Genomic DNA, 14,123 nt, shown 5'->3' on the forward strand with positions numbered 1-14,123 from the left:
AAGAAAAAAAAAATTGAGGATATATGATATATTATTGCTTACTGGAAATTAAAGGGATTTCGAACCAACTACTAGCGATTACCGAGTCGCATGTATCGTAGAAGTTACTGTATAAATTCAACTAGTTAAAGCCCATAGCTGAGATTTTTATCATTGGACCACACCAAAATAATTATGTCATTATAGACCACAAAAAATTTATACTACTAACAATAAAAAGTCATAAATGAATCGGAAAATAAATAAATAAAAAAACTTTGTTTTAATTTTTGCATCTTATGTATTCTGCCATATTTTACATGTGGATGAAGAATAAACAATGTTGAGCTTATTAATAGCTAGCACGAGATTATTAACAACGAACCTTAACACAAAAGTGATAATTATTTGGGTTGATTAAACATTATTATGTCTTGGATTCAGGGTTTTAGGAACGACATGTATGTTCTATATTGTTGAATCTAAAAAAAAAAGCTAGTTCAAAATTATTATTCCATATACCTTTTTCTACTTTTGGAAGTTAATTGGAACTCGATCGAAATTAAAGAAGAAGAAAAATTAAATTGCTTTTCTTATTAGTAGAATTAAATTCATCAACTATAATTTTAATAGTAGGGTTATATTATATGTAGAAATTGAATATTTTTTAAAATTTTTAGAAGTGATATGTGCTTCATTCAAATGTTCGTAATACGATGAATTTAAGTATTATTTAATAGTTATTAGTTTATATTTTAAATATTAGAATGTTTAATTTAATTTTATGTATTTTAGTTTTGTTTATTTAGTTATTAACTTGAATTTTATGTTGGAAAATTTAGAATTTTCTTTATTTAACCTAATAAGATATTATAAATATCTCATAAATTATTGTAGTTGCAGTTAAGTGATTATAGGTGTAAAAAGTAAAAAAAAAATTCTTTTTGAGTTTCGTGATAAAACTATAGTGTGAATAAGTAAAGTTGAATAAGTCATTCTCTTATTACATCTAGGAATATAGGTAGAAAGTTGAGTAAGTTATTTCGATTTAATTTTTAAACTATAATGTCAACAAATTAGGTTGGGATGTTTCTTTTTTATTGCATCAGCAAAAAAGAAATTAGATAGAAAATTAAATGATTCTTTTTATATTTAATTTTAATCTTTTATTTTATTTTCTATCTTCAATTTCAATTCATCTTTTTTTTTTATCTTTTTGTTTATTATTAGTTTTTTCTTCTTTATCAGGATAAGGAAGACTAATAGAAGTTATAAGCAAGTTATAGTTAGCAATGATATGATTAATAAGGACCACTTTTCATTGTAATTGGTAATATAATATACGATCAAAGTAAAAAAAAAAAAAATAAAAGTATGAGCTGTATAGACTTTATAATACCAACCACTCTACACCTAATATCTTGTTCACATAATTTGGCTGGAGAAACGGTTCAACTAACATTCCTTCAACCAGAGACATTGTGTTAATTTGATCTATAATTGATACTTTCTTCAACTAACTTTTCAGCCTATTCAATCACGTACAAAAATAAATTCGTAAATTTAAACGTACATGAACTGCAACGTAACTCACTGGTTACCCCACTAACTCCTGTAAGATTCTGAAATTCCCTGGCAAATATGAACAATGCCGTCTGTTTCAAGGTTTGATTGAACTATATACAATTAAGCATTTAGAATTTATTACTAAAAATACCACTATTTAATTCTATTTAATTAACTTGATTAAAATGTTATATTGCTGCGGGAATTTGAATAAAAAATGATTAATTCATACTTTTTGGTTATGGGTTAATTGTCATTGAAAGTGAAAATGAAAATTGAAAAGGATGTTAATTACTCCATAACGCATTTGGAGGCCGAGTTAATGTGAAATAAAAGAGTGATGAGTGGTGTGTTGGACCTATGTATTAATAATGTGAGCAATGTTCTAAGGTTGCCACCTCCTAAAGTTGGTGCATTCCTTAAATGAATTTGTGCTAAGATTGCGCTTTCATGCCCTCACTTTTTGTATGAATGAGTGAGCCAACATGTTCCTACATTATTGTCACATATACACTCTGCGCACATGCACTGCCCCTAATTAATTGCTCCAAATATATTAGCCTCATAATAAACTTCATTTCAACATTGACTATTCCTTCATGCCATGCATTAATCCACTATCGTTTTAGACATATATACTATCAATAATTATATATCATCATCATCGGTTAGACTATACATACACTAACTTCACGTCTTTTTTATCAAATATCGTTTTTGTTCCTACAAAAGTGTAGATTACTAGGTAATGACAATGAAGGTTTTTCTATATATATATATATTTATGTATTTATTTTGAACCATAGTTATTCGAATCTTATATATTAATACTAGAGAAAAAGACACTTTTCTTTTCTATAGTATCTTTAAATGACATCTCTTTTTCTATAATATTAAATAACATATTTTTTAGTCCATTTGACCAAAATATCATTCAATAATAATTATTTGATTGATTCAAATAATAATAATAATATAAAATGTTTTAAATTATTATAAAAATATTTAATCTAATTTTTATGTATTTCTGAAAAAATATTAAATATAAATAATTTTTATTAAATTAATAATAGATATATATTTATATTTATATCATTTATGAGATTTGTTGATTTAGAAAAAGCGTATGATAGGATGTCAAGGGCAGTTTAATTTTATGGAAAGTTTTGGAAAAGAAAAGAGTAAGAATCATATATATTCGTGCAATGCAAGTATGATGGAGCTACAACTAGTGTGAAGACTCAATGTGGTATGACAGATTAGAGGAATTTTCATTGATATAGAATTATACCAGGGATCATCTTTAAGTCCATATATTTTCACATTAATCTTGGAAGTACTCACTGAACATATCCAAGAGCATATCCAAGAGCCTATGCTGTGATGCATGTTTTTTGCTGATGATATCGTCCTTACGGGAGAGTTAAGGGAAAATCTAAATAAAAAGTTGGATTTATGGAGAGAAGCTCTAGAAGCGTATGGTCTGCGCATAAGCCGTACCAAGACGTAATATATGAAATGTAAGTTCAGCTGTCGAATGAAAAATCTTAATATAAAGGTGAAGATTGGAGAAAATATCCTAAGAAAAGTTAAAAGTTTTAAATATTTTAGGTGCATCATACAAGATAGTAGAGATTGAACAAGATGTAATCATAGGATCCAAGCAGAATGGTCAAAATGGGAGAATGCATCTAATTTTATATGTGACAAAAAAGTACCTTTAGAACTTAAAGGTAAATTCTATCGTATTACTATCAGACCGACTATGCTTTATGGTACAGGGTGTTCAGCGGCAAAATGAGAGCACGAACATAAGGTAAGTGTGAGAGAGATGAAGATATTAAGATGAATGAGTGATCATACGCGATTGAATAGAATAAGGAACTAAGATATAAGAGAGTGAGTTGGAGTAGCACCTATTGTGAAAAAGATGGTAGAATCGCGTCTCAAGTGGTTTGGACATATGAGAAGAAAACCGACAGAACACCCAGTCAGAAGGGTGGATGAGATGGAAAATGGACAAGGGTTGAAAAGCAAAGGAAGACCTAAAAGACCATTAATGAGGTGGTCAAACGAGATTTACATGCAAACGGTCTCTTTGTAGACATGATACTTGATAGAGTTCAATGACGTTATTTGATTCATGTAGCCAATGCCACTTAGTGGAACAAGGCTGCTTTGTTGTTGTATTTATATTTATATCATTTATAATAAATTAATATAATTATTATTTATATATATCATTTAAATATGTGTTATTTTTTTAAAAAAATTTTGCTAACTTATATTCTAAGCACATATATTAAGAGTATAATATATAAAAAATTTTAAGTTTTTAATATATTCAAAGAATTGGAAATGTAAAAAAAATGAAAATTATTTTTTAATAACTTTACTTAAACATTTCTTTTTATGGTATTTTTAAAATGAGCTTTTAGAACATAACTAGGTTAGTAAAAACTTTTTTTTAATAGTAAGAACGTGAATAATACTATATAACTCAACAGTTGTATTTTGAACACTACTTGAGATGTCTAGTTAAGAGTAGGGTCAAAATACTTAACAGAATTATATTGCAATTTAACAGAATTTTGTGTAAAATTTCATTCTCCTTGGCTTATTATAGTGTTTTACCCTTAAATTTATTTGTGAGAAGCAAAATTCTTTACTACTAATTTATTAGGAATGATATATGCCTATCTCTCACCAGGACTTGGTCCAAAAATTATAAATAAATTATTTAACACACGTTTATAATATGTCATTAATTTTAATCTTTATATTTTTTAGACTATTATTTATTTAAACATTCGAGTCTCTTATAAATATTTTCACCACCAATTTGATTGAATCATATTATCAATTAAAAGTTTATCATTCTTCTCCAACAAGCTAATAACCCACCTTGAAATCTAATAAGTTAATACTTCTTGCGGGAAAAAATAAAAAATTAATTAATATTGATTATCTAATTTTTTTCAAAAATTAAAATATCAGCATTTAACATTTGATATTATGAGTTAGTATGACGACGATTCCCCTCTTAAGTATCTCGTTGTGTCATTTTCATTTTTGTAAATTAATGGGATCTCACATTACTAGCTATTAACATCAGCGCATGCATATATTCTATTTATGGCTCATAATGAAGAAAAAAACACGATTATATAGTTTTCAAATACATCGCATTCATAAAATCACAAATAATGCACAATAATCAATCTGAACAAAAAGAGGTTGTCGCACCCCAATGCAATGAAAGGGAATTCGACGACTTGCGTTTTATTATACTGGCAAAACACCAACATACTAATTAAACTTTATCTTAAAAAAACAAACCAAAAAAAGGGTGGGAGCAGCACACACAGATTATATATGTAATTTATTGATTAGCATTATTTATGTAAATTTAATTCCTTGAATCAAGGGCCATGATGGTGGAGAGGTTCATGGGGTGCATGTACTCGTTGGTGCCTCTGAGGATCTGTTGGACTATGATTCTGCTAGCCCTCTCTGATGGGTGGAATGGGTCCCAAAATGCGTATAGGTCTCTGTTTGGGCATAAGTTTGAGGCTGGTGTGCACAGCCCAATCCCATTATATGGCCCTTGTCCACAGCATGCTATCTTTGAGGTTACAAATCCTGTCAAGCCCAAATTACAAAATCAATCGCAATATATATTAACTCAGGTACAGTCGACTTCATGTGAAATTGATAACTGAGAGTCGTTAACGGCTCTCGACTATCAACTTCACGTGAAATTGACTGCACCTGAGTTTTTACCTATTATAAAATAAAAGGTAAAAAATGGTAGTTGTGTGCATACCATAAGCTCTAGGGTTGGAAATGAAATCCATGTGCATTCTATATGCATTAGCAGCAATGAAGACATGAGAACCAATGTCTTGGTTGAGAGAATTGATCATTTCAACGAGTTGGGGATTGTATAATGCAGCAGCTCTCTGGAGTTCAACGTCGCAATCACCCGTTCTGCTTCTCATTGCCAATTCCGCTGGAACACACCCCATTGGTCCTGTTCCCGTCACAAGCACCCTTCTTGCTCCCAAATTATACAGATTCCTCAGAACTTTCCGATACTCTGAAATCAGGTACCGCACGTAATCCGGGAGAGAGAATTGGCGTGATCTCGCTGAATAGGGGACTAGGTAGTAGTTGTTGACGAAGTCGTTGCCACCCAGTGTGATTAGGAACAGTGCTCTGTTCACGTGGTTTCTTGCTCCACTTGCTCCAATGTGTGCACTCAACCGTGCTTGGTATTCTCTGAACAGCTTCAGTTGCTTCTCTATGTGGATAATGTGCAACTGCCAAATCATCATCAAATCATTGAATGTGATTAACAATTTACTGTTGCATCAAAATTAATAAAACTACGAAAAGAATAAGAAAAGGAAAGATGAAGAAATTTTATTGTTTACTATTGTTTTGCAAGAACAATTATACCTAATTATACTAATTGCTAAATTGATTTTGAACTTTAAAATAAGCCAAAACAACTAGAATATCTAGATGATTCTTTTAAAGAAAGATAAACATAACTAACTTAAAAAAGACAAGCATAATAAATAAAAACTAACACAAGAATTTAATAAAAATTAAACTCATTGCACTAATACTCACAAACTGAATTCCGGTGTCATTGAGAATTCCAATGCCAGCGGATGCAAAATTAGCACCAATTAGGAGCTTCTCTCCAACAAGTAACGGGCTCAAGTATGGCAGAGTAGGCTCTAACCCAAGCTCAAGACCTACATCAATCATACTTAATTAATTAATTTAGTTACAACAAATAAACCATGCAAATTAAAACTGCTGGACCATACTGATTAAATCAGGGATGTTGAGGCCGTTAGAGAAGCGTCCGGTCGGTCGGTGCGTCGGATAATCGATCCCATAGGGTGGTGCATCCGCTCTAGCGGTGGTTGCCAAGAAATCGTTGTTGCCACTATCCACTAATGAGTCACCAAAAACAAAGAATGCTCTTGGTTGAGCATTAACAAAACAAGAACAAGAACCAAGAAGAAACACAACCATTAAGCTTATCATTATACAATAACTAGCCATAGCTTAGTGTATGAATAACGAACAAATAGCTAGGTTGGTTATTCTAGTTTAATTTTGTATATGATAAGTGGTGTCGTGGTTTGCATGGAGATTGGAAAAGGGTATATATAATATAATATAAGGTACTAGGTAGTGTTGTATTGTGATGTGACTGTGTGAGAGATTGATAACTCTATCTATCTCTTTGTGTAAAACTACATTCATAAATGTGTTGTTCTACCACCTCTCTAGAATTAAAGCAAACCGCCGAATCAAGAATAAGGAGGAAGAGGAGGAGGGAAAGTACTTCAAATAATTGCATTGCTGACTCTCTTAAGTTTCTGATTCTTAAATTCACCAAAACCATCAAAAATAAAATTACATTGTGGAATTCTATGTATGTTTTTTATAGTTACCACAATTTCATGTAATATTATTGCTTCACCATGGCATCAATAATAGGCCATATAATTTGGCGTAATATATATTTGCATAGGCAAACAAAAGACTAGGATTTGGTGAAAACTCATGTACAGTTAATTTCATATGAAGTTGATAGTTGAGAACTGTTAGATAAAGATTTAGTCAAATCAGTCAAATCATTTAACCGCTTTCAACTATCAACTTCAAGTGAAGTTAACGTAGTTTTCATCCTAGTATGTTACGAATTGGATGAGTTTCTATTTGTGTTTGTATCTAATTTGTCAAGCAAAAAAGTTATATATTCATAAATAATCAATAATCAAATTAGTTATTTATCTATTTATAACTTATTTTTAATGTGTATTTTGTATTTAAACATATATTTTATACGAATATTTAATTTAATGACTGATTTTTGTATGTATATTTAACATCATTGTTTATCAAGACTAACCAAATAAATTAAAGTAGCAATTCAATATATAATATAAGGTGAAAACTCAAGTGAAGTCGACTTCATGTGAAGTTGATATCTGAGAGCCGTTATATAAAAATTTAGTCAAATCAGTCAAATCATCTAACGTCTCTCAGATATTAATTTCACGTAAAGTCGACTGCACCTGAATTTCTACCGTAATATAAAGTGGTAAGAAACTAAGAATTAGTACTTTAGTTTTTATTTTTATTGTTATTATTATTGAGAGCTTGGAATGGAAAGTCGAAAAGAGGAGATAGAGGATTTAAATCCATTAATGCGAGAATGAAAGAGTAGCTACATAAGAAAAGTAGTTAATAACATAGTAGTTGATATCAAAGTGCGTTGATACATTTAAAACCATAGCAGTTTCAGGGGCATAGAATGCGAGTTATATGCTCTGCCAGCTTTGGTGTATAGCCAATTGTGGAATCTAGTTTGTTGATTTGACACTGACTCAAAAGCTAGTGTGCGATGAAATCAAAGCCTCATGTGAAAGTGATTATAAATGGTAGCATCTTACTGGAAAATTCAAATAACATTAACTCCTTGATGTCGGAATATTCCACAATAATTGGATAATGATGACTAGTTTTGGAAGATCCCACAGGTTGAAACTTGAAAAACAATGTAGTATTGATCACATGATCCAATCTTATTCAAGTCGCTTTACTTTAGTTTGATGAATTTAATTTGGTCATTCTAAATGGTGGCTTAATTCTCAGACATGCCTAAATTATGGGGAACCGCAAGTTCCCTTAAGCGTCATGAAATTAGGCAGCGATGTAAAACCGATAAAGATCAAAGAAACATTTCATCAAACACATTAAGAGCATGACTTCTCTATTGATGGCTAATCATTGTGGGTTTTCTATTATGCTAAACTCTACGGTCACTCTCATGCAATTTGTTGAATTAGGAGGTAAAATTTAAATTTAAATGGGCCAAAGCTACATGATGTGGTTCTAAAGTGCTAAGTATAGGAATGAATATTGAATTGAATTAATGGGTGGGTGGGGTCAATGAGGATAGGGATCATTGGGTCATGTGATCAACATAAATAAGGTGGCGTTTGGTCGCAACTTACAGCTACCCTCCTCAAACCTCAATCAACTTGTGTTTTCTTTCATTTTCAGTTTTTCAAGCTAGTTTCACCTTCAGTGAACAACTTTCTACACACGTGTGAAAATCAGCCCTTGTTAGTTAATTAATAATTACTCCTCCTAAACCAAAAAGCTTAAATGGGGAAATGAATTCAGAGTTAACCTCCGGCCCTAAGATTGGCGATTTGCATTAGTTTAATTATTGATATTCTAATTGTACTACTTTAATCTCTCAAATTCAAAAAAAATATATTAAATTAGTTCCTAAATTATATATATATATATATATATATAATGAATTTTGTTAGAGAACCGACGAAGAATTTTGACAGTGTGTATAATGTTATTTTACATTAAATTTTAAATTCTCCAATTTTAAATTTTAAATTTTTAAAAATCCAGTTAATTATTTTAAAAAAATAATTATCTAAAATTCTAATTTACTAAAACATTTCACTCCGATACTTTCTTTTTTTTTCAATTGGCGACCACCCCACCATTATCAATAATCATCCCATTTTACCGTCGCTACTTGGCTTGTTACACGCCACTCACCTTTAGTAAAAATAATCATCCACTTAAGGATAAAAATAATCATCCGCATACCTAATAAATTGAACATCAACATATTTTAATTAATAACATATAACTAAATCCAATCCAATCGAAATAATCATCTACATAAAAATTAAAATAACCATCTGCATATCTACTAAAATGACCATCCTAAATTGACCATTAAAATAGAAGAAGAAAATGAATAAACAGAAGAAACAACTATGATTATCCAATAATTTAATTTTTATTAAAAAAAGAAAAATGTATAATTTGACACATGAGTCTTATAATTTGATGTAACCATAAAATTAGAGAAACAAAAAATAGAAAAAAAAGCTTGAACAGATGAAGAGACATGAGTGAGAATTAAAAGTAAGCAATTGAGTGTTTGATTTGATATTGTCTTCAAGCGCGCGTATGTTACATCTACCATACTCACACGGTTAATTCAAACAACAGCGTCGTTGAGCTTTTAGCGGCACATGCGGAACCCGTGGCAGCATCGGTTGGAGTGTGCGGTAGCGTCGTCGGCACGGAGTCGTTCCAGGATTGATGCGGTACCGTGAGTACGACCCACACGATCGGAAGGTGCTGCTGGGCGGTCGCCGATGCGGACATCGGCATCAGTTGGAACTCTCCCGGTGAAAAAGGACGAGAAAAGAAGAGAAGGAAGTAACACTGTTGAGAGAAAGGGTCTTCATTTTTGTGTGGTAACACCGGTCAAAGAGAGAGGGTCTTCGCTTTTGTGTTCTTATAATGGACGATAATCTTAATTTGTTTTAAATTTTAAATTAGTAAATATTTAAAATTAATTAATTGACTATAATTTAATTTTATTGTACATATTATACACTAATAACATTGGCTTCTCATACTTTTTCATGTATATTATTGTTCCGTCTGTGATGATATTGTCGAGCAATAACAATTTTAATTTTGGTAGGTTTCTTTTTCAGAAAATATACATCGGTTGAATTTAAGCACCACAAATGAAAATACATGCAAAAGATATTCCAACGTTCAAATCAAATTGAAAAAAAGAAAAAATAAGCTAAAGTAAATTAGGTCAAGGATAAGTAATACATTATTGTTTTCATAATTTAATTTAATTTTTTTTATTTTCTTTGGACGTGATTCATAATTTAATTGAGATAGGCTTTTCTTTGTTTATTTAGTGTTTCTTTTTCTTTGGGTCAATAGTCAAAGTTTGCATAAAATAAAGGCCATTCAGCATTTCAGCCGAAAATAAGAACAAATTTCAGTTAGTTGGACTCAAATATTAAAGCCCATTGTTGAATCTCCAATCTAAAGCCCATTAAAACCCAAAAGGGACAAAAACTATAAGTGACAATAGATTTGAATATATTTATAGCGTATCAAGCTACAATAGTAGAAGTCTTAACAGAACCAATAAATTTCTTATAATACTAACTAATAGACAAATGATACGCAATTAATAACATAATAATATTATTATAAGTAGGTAGCTAGGTGGATGATGAATCCAAGAGCATAACGGTGCTGAGATTCATGGGATGCATGTATGTGGAGTCACCGATCATGAACCTGTCAACAATGATTCTGTTGGCTCTCTCGCTGGGATGGAAGGGGTCCCAGAATGCATACAAATCCCTGTTTGGACACAAGTTTGATATTGGTGTGCATAGTCCAATCCCATTGTACGGTCCTTGACCACAGCATGCTACTTTTGATGTTATAAATCCTGCACCGTTACAACTTGAATCAATTATTTCTGGAGTCATGGGAAAATAATTGTGTTTTTTACCAAGTCAAGTAAAATCCATCATGTTTCCAATCAGATTAGCTTTCCTTCATTTATAGCAAGAAAAATAACAAAATATCCAAAAGGGTAAGGTAAGGTCAGTGAATAGGACAAACCTAATTCGTAAAGGCCCCATTATTTTAGAGTGGGTGCTTATTCTTTTTATTGTTTACTTTAATTTGTATATAAAATATCAGCTAATGAATGTTAAATAAAATAATTTGAATGATATATTTACAGAGACATTAATTCCACTCAACAACCAAGTTAAACAATATTTGTACCCACTACCCAACTGTACTACAATTATATTCCAGTAGTAAAGTGGAAACCAACTATTGATATCACAATTATTTAACTCTATCTATCTATCTACACTTGGGTATGGGTTGGGTAATATTATTAATGCATGCAATAATAAGGAGTCATTGTACTTAATTCCTTTGAATAAAATATATTGACGTACCAAATTGTTGTGGATTACCAATAAAATCCATATTCATGGCAAAGGCATTTGCAGAAATATAAACATCAGAACCAATTTCAGAGTTGAGTTGATTAATGAGTTGAAAGAGTTGAGGGTTGAACAAATCAGCAGCTTCTTGAAGCGGTGCATAACATTCTCCATTTCTGCTATGTTGAGATAACTCTGCTGGAACACAACCTAATGGTCCTGTACCAGTTACCATAATCCTTCTTGCTCCCAATTCATATAGCCTCTGCATGCATTTATTTTATATTTTAATTCAAGGATCTAAACTTGACTTTGTGAGAGACGACAAGTCGACAACATACATTAATTTTGCATTTATACTTTTATAATATGGTTACACATACACATAGTACATTAGTACTACAATAATAAACTTATCATTGCTACAGTTAGTGAGAAATGATATCTTATATATATTATTTTATTTTTTTATAGTACTGTATAAAAGATAAATTTTTATGTTTTTTACTTTTAATTTATTATTTTTATTATAAAAATATAAAATATACCAGAGTAATTTATGCTAAACTGAGGTATATAATATTTATCATTTAATTCGAATATTATAAAGTATTATCAATTTAAGATAGCAAAAATCTACTCATAAAAAAGAAGAATTTATTCGTTACTAATTTAAAAGCATAAATTTGGTATAAGTATTCTTGAATGATTGAGGGTAAAGCAATAATTTCCCACTACCAAAAAAATATATGTATAGCAACAAAAAGATTTGTTGACCTAATAAATACCCGAGTACGTTATTTGATGACCATTTTTGGATCTTTCATTTTAAATATATAAGTTGAAGGTTCAAATAAGCCAATAAAATGGAATTACCACAAGAATTTTGCGATACTCAGAGATGAGGTATACAACATAATCCGGTATGGCAAATTGTCTGGATCTTGCAGAGAAGGGTAACAAGAAATAGTTGTTGACAAAATCATTGCCACCCAACGTTATCAGAACCAATGCTTCGTTCACCAGTCTTCTTGCTCCTTCTTCTCCGATTAATCCACTTACTCTCTCCTGATACTGCTCAAAGTACTGCAATTGCCTCATTATTCTTATTATGTTTATCTGCATTCATTAATAATAATTCAATACCATACAGTTAATAACCTACTAATGAAATATATATATATCTCTGTATTTATATGTTATGTTTTCATTTTCGATATTTTCCCTTTTTTTTATAAATTCTGTAAATAAAATATCTTAAAAATGAAAATGCAGAATAAATATAAGTTTAAATCATTTACAAACTGCCAATGAGTTATAGTTCAAATGACATAGTTTCTCTATACTTACAAACTGAATTCCAGTGTCATTGAGAATGCCGATTCCAGCTGAAGCAAAGTTGGCACCAACGAGTAGTCTTTCTCCGTCAAGCGCTGGACTCAAATATGGCAATGTCGGTTCTGACCCAAGTTTCTCACCTACAAACATACAATTATTAAATTTATATATAGATGGATTTGCATTGAGTGAAATTAATATGAAAATGATAGATGTAATTAAGTAACTGATAAGGTCAGGGATGTTAAGGCCATTGGAGAAGCGGCCAGTGGGTGTGTGAGATGGAAAATCAATGCCATAAGGGTATGAATCAGCTCTTGCAGTCGTTGCAAGGTAGTTATTGTTTCCATTGTCAACCAATGAATCTCCAAATACAAAGAAAGCTCGACCTTCAACTACTTTCACTCCACCAATCACAAACCCTAATAATAATAACACAAGATACATAGAAACACTGTTTCTAATTGGTGGCTTCTTTTGGTCCATTATTGTAAGGAATAGTGAACCAGATGAGAAATTGAGTATGTAGTAGCAATTGGGTTAAGAAAGGTAACTTTATATATACACCTCATTTCTTGTTCCCAATTAAATTTCCTCTGCTACCAGCTGATGAAGAAAATGACTGTAATAAATACACATACATGATACATATCCATTATTGATGTTGTTTAAAAATCACACCTATTCATTTGTACCATATCTATGTACCTATTTCCTGTTTAATGCATCATCGCTTACAGCTAGCTACCTATCTCTCTTTTTTACTTTATGCATCATACTTTCACTTATTAATATTAATTATCTATATATTCTATCATTCATATCGACCATTAAAAATACTGCAAACACCTAATAAAATCTTTTTTTTTTAAAGATACGAATACTCGAATCCACAATCTCTTAATTAAGTATGTAGTGACTATGTTATTTGAACTAGCTACTACTACTAAAATCTTGATACACCTAAATATATATAGTTTAATTTTGATGCATTGAACTGTGTAAAATATCGTGCAATTACAACCAATTTTTTAGGTGACCATTCACGCAATTAATATGAAAAATAATTATTTTTACTAATATGGTATAATGTGATTAGATGTACGTGTAAAATAGTTTTACACTGATAGAGCACCAAAATTAAATTCGTATATATTAGTTGTGATCATTTGGATTTTTAACTTGAAATTTAAGGTTTGGGTTTTATAAGATGTGCAAAAAAAAAAGTCCCTCATATATATATACAGGATCATATTTAGTTCAGATGAAATTAATCAAATGGTAATTGGTACATAACTTAATTAAAAAAATAAATATTGTATTATGAATAAGTTGTTAAATAATCTTTGGAATTTCACCTTTAATTTTAATTAAATTATCGTC

The 14,123-nt window shown here is 30.5% G+C and overlaps 2 protein-coding genes across 2 annotated transcripts; both read right to left on the reverse strand.

The window, feature by feature from the left end:
* Positions 1-4,954: 4,954 nt before the first annotated feature.
* LOC107491786 (GDSL esterase/lipase At5g33370-like) lies at positions 4,955-6,627 on the reverse strand. The gene is made up of 4 exons (XM_016112706.3): positions 6,387-6,627; positions 6,184-6,311; positions 5,372-5,867; positions 4,955-5,187 (listed from the first exon to the last, which is right to left on the reverse strand). Exons 1-4 carry the CDS (start codon positions 6,625-6,627, stop codon positions 4,955-4,957), a joined length of 1,098 nt encoding a protein of 365 aa, XP_015968192.1.
* A 3,945-nt stretch (positions 6,628-10,572) lies between these two features.
* LOC107491845 (GDSL esterase/lipase LTL1) lies at positions 10,573-13,307 on the reverse strand. The gene is made up of 5 exons (XM_016112760.3): positions 12,968-13,307; positions 12,753-12,880; positions 12,279-12,521; positions 11,415-11,667; positions 10,573-10,888 (listed from the first exon to the last, which is right to left on the reverse strand). The coding sequence occupies exons 1-5, from the start codon at positions 13,224-13,226 to the stop codon at positions 10,653-10,655; spliced, it is 1,119 nt and encodes a 372-aa protein (XP_015968246.1). The 5' UTR covers positions 13,227-13,307; the 3' UTR covers positions 10,573-10,652.
* Between the last annotated feature and the right edge of the window lie 816 nt (positions 13,308-14,123).

This window comes from Arachis duranensis, chromosome 6 (assembly GCF_000817695.3).
Source record: "Arachis duranensis cultivar V14167 chromosome 6, aradu.V14167.gnm2.J7QH, whole genome shotgun sequence".
Classification (NCBI taxonomy): domain Eukaryota; kingdom Viridiplantae; phylum Streptophyta; class Magnoliopsida; order Fabales; family Fabaceae; genus Arachis; species Arachis duranensis.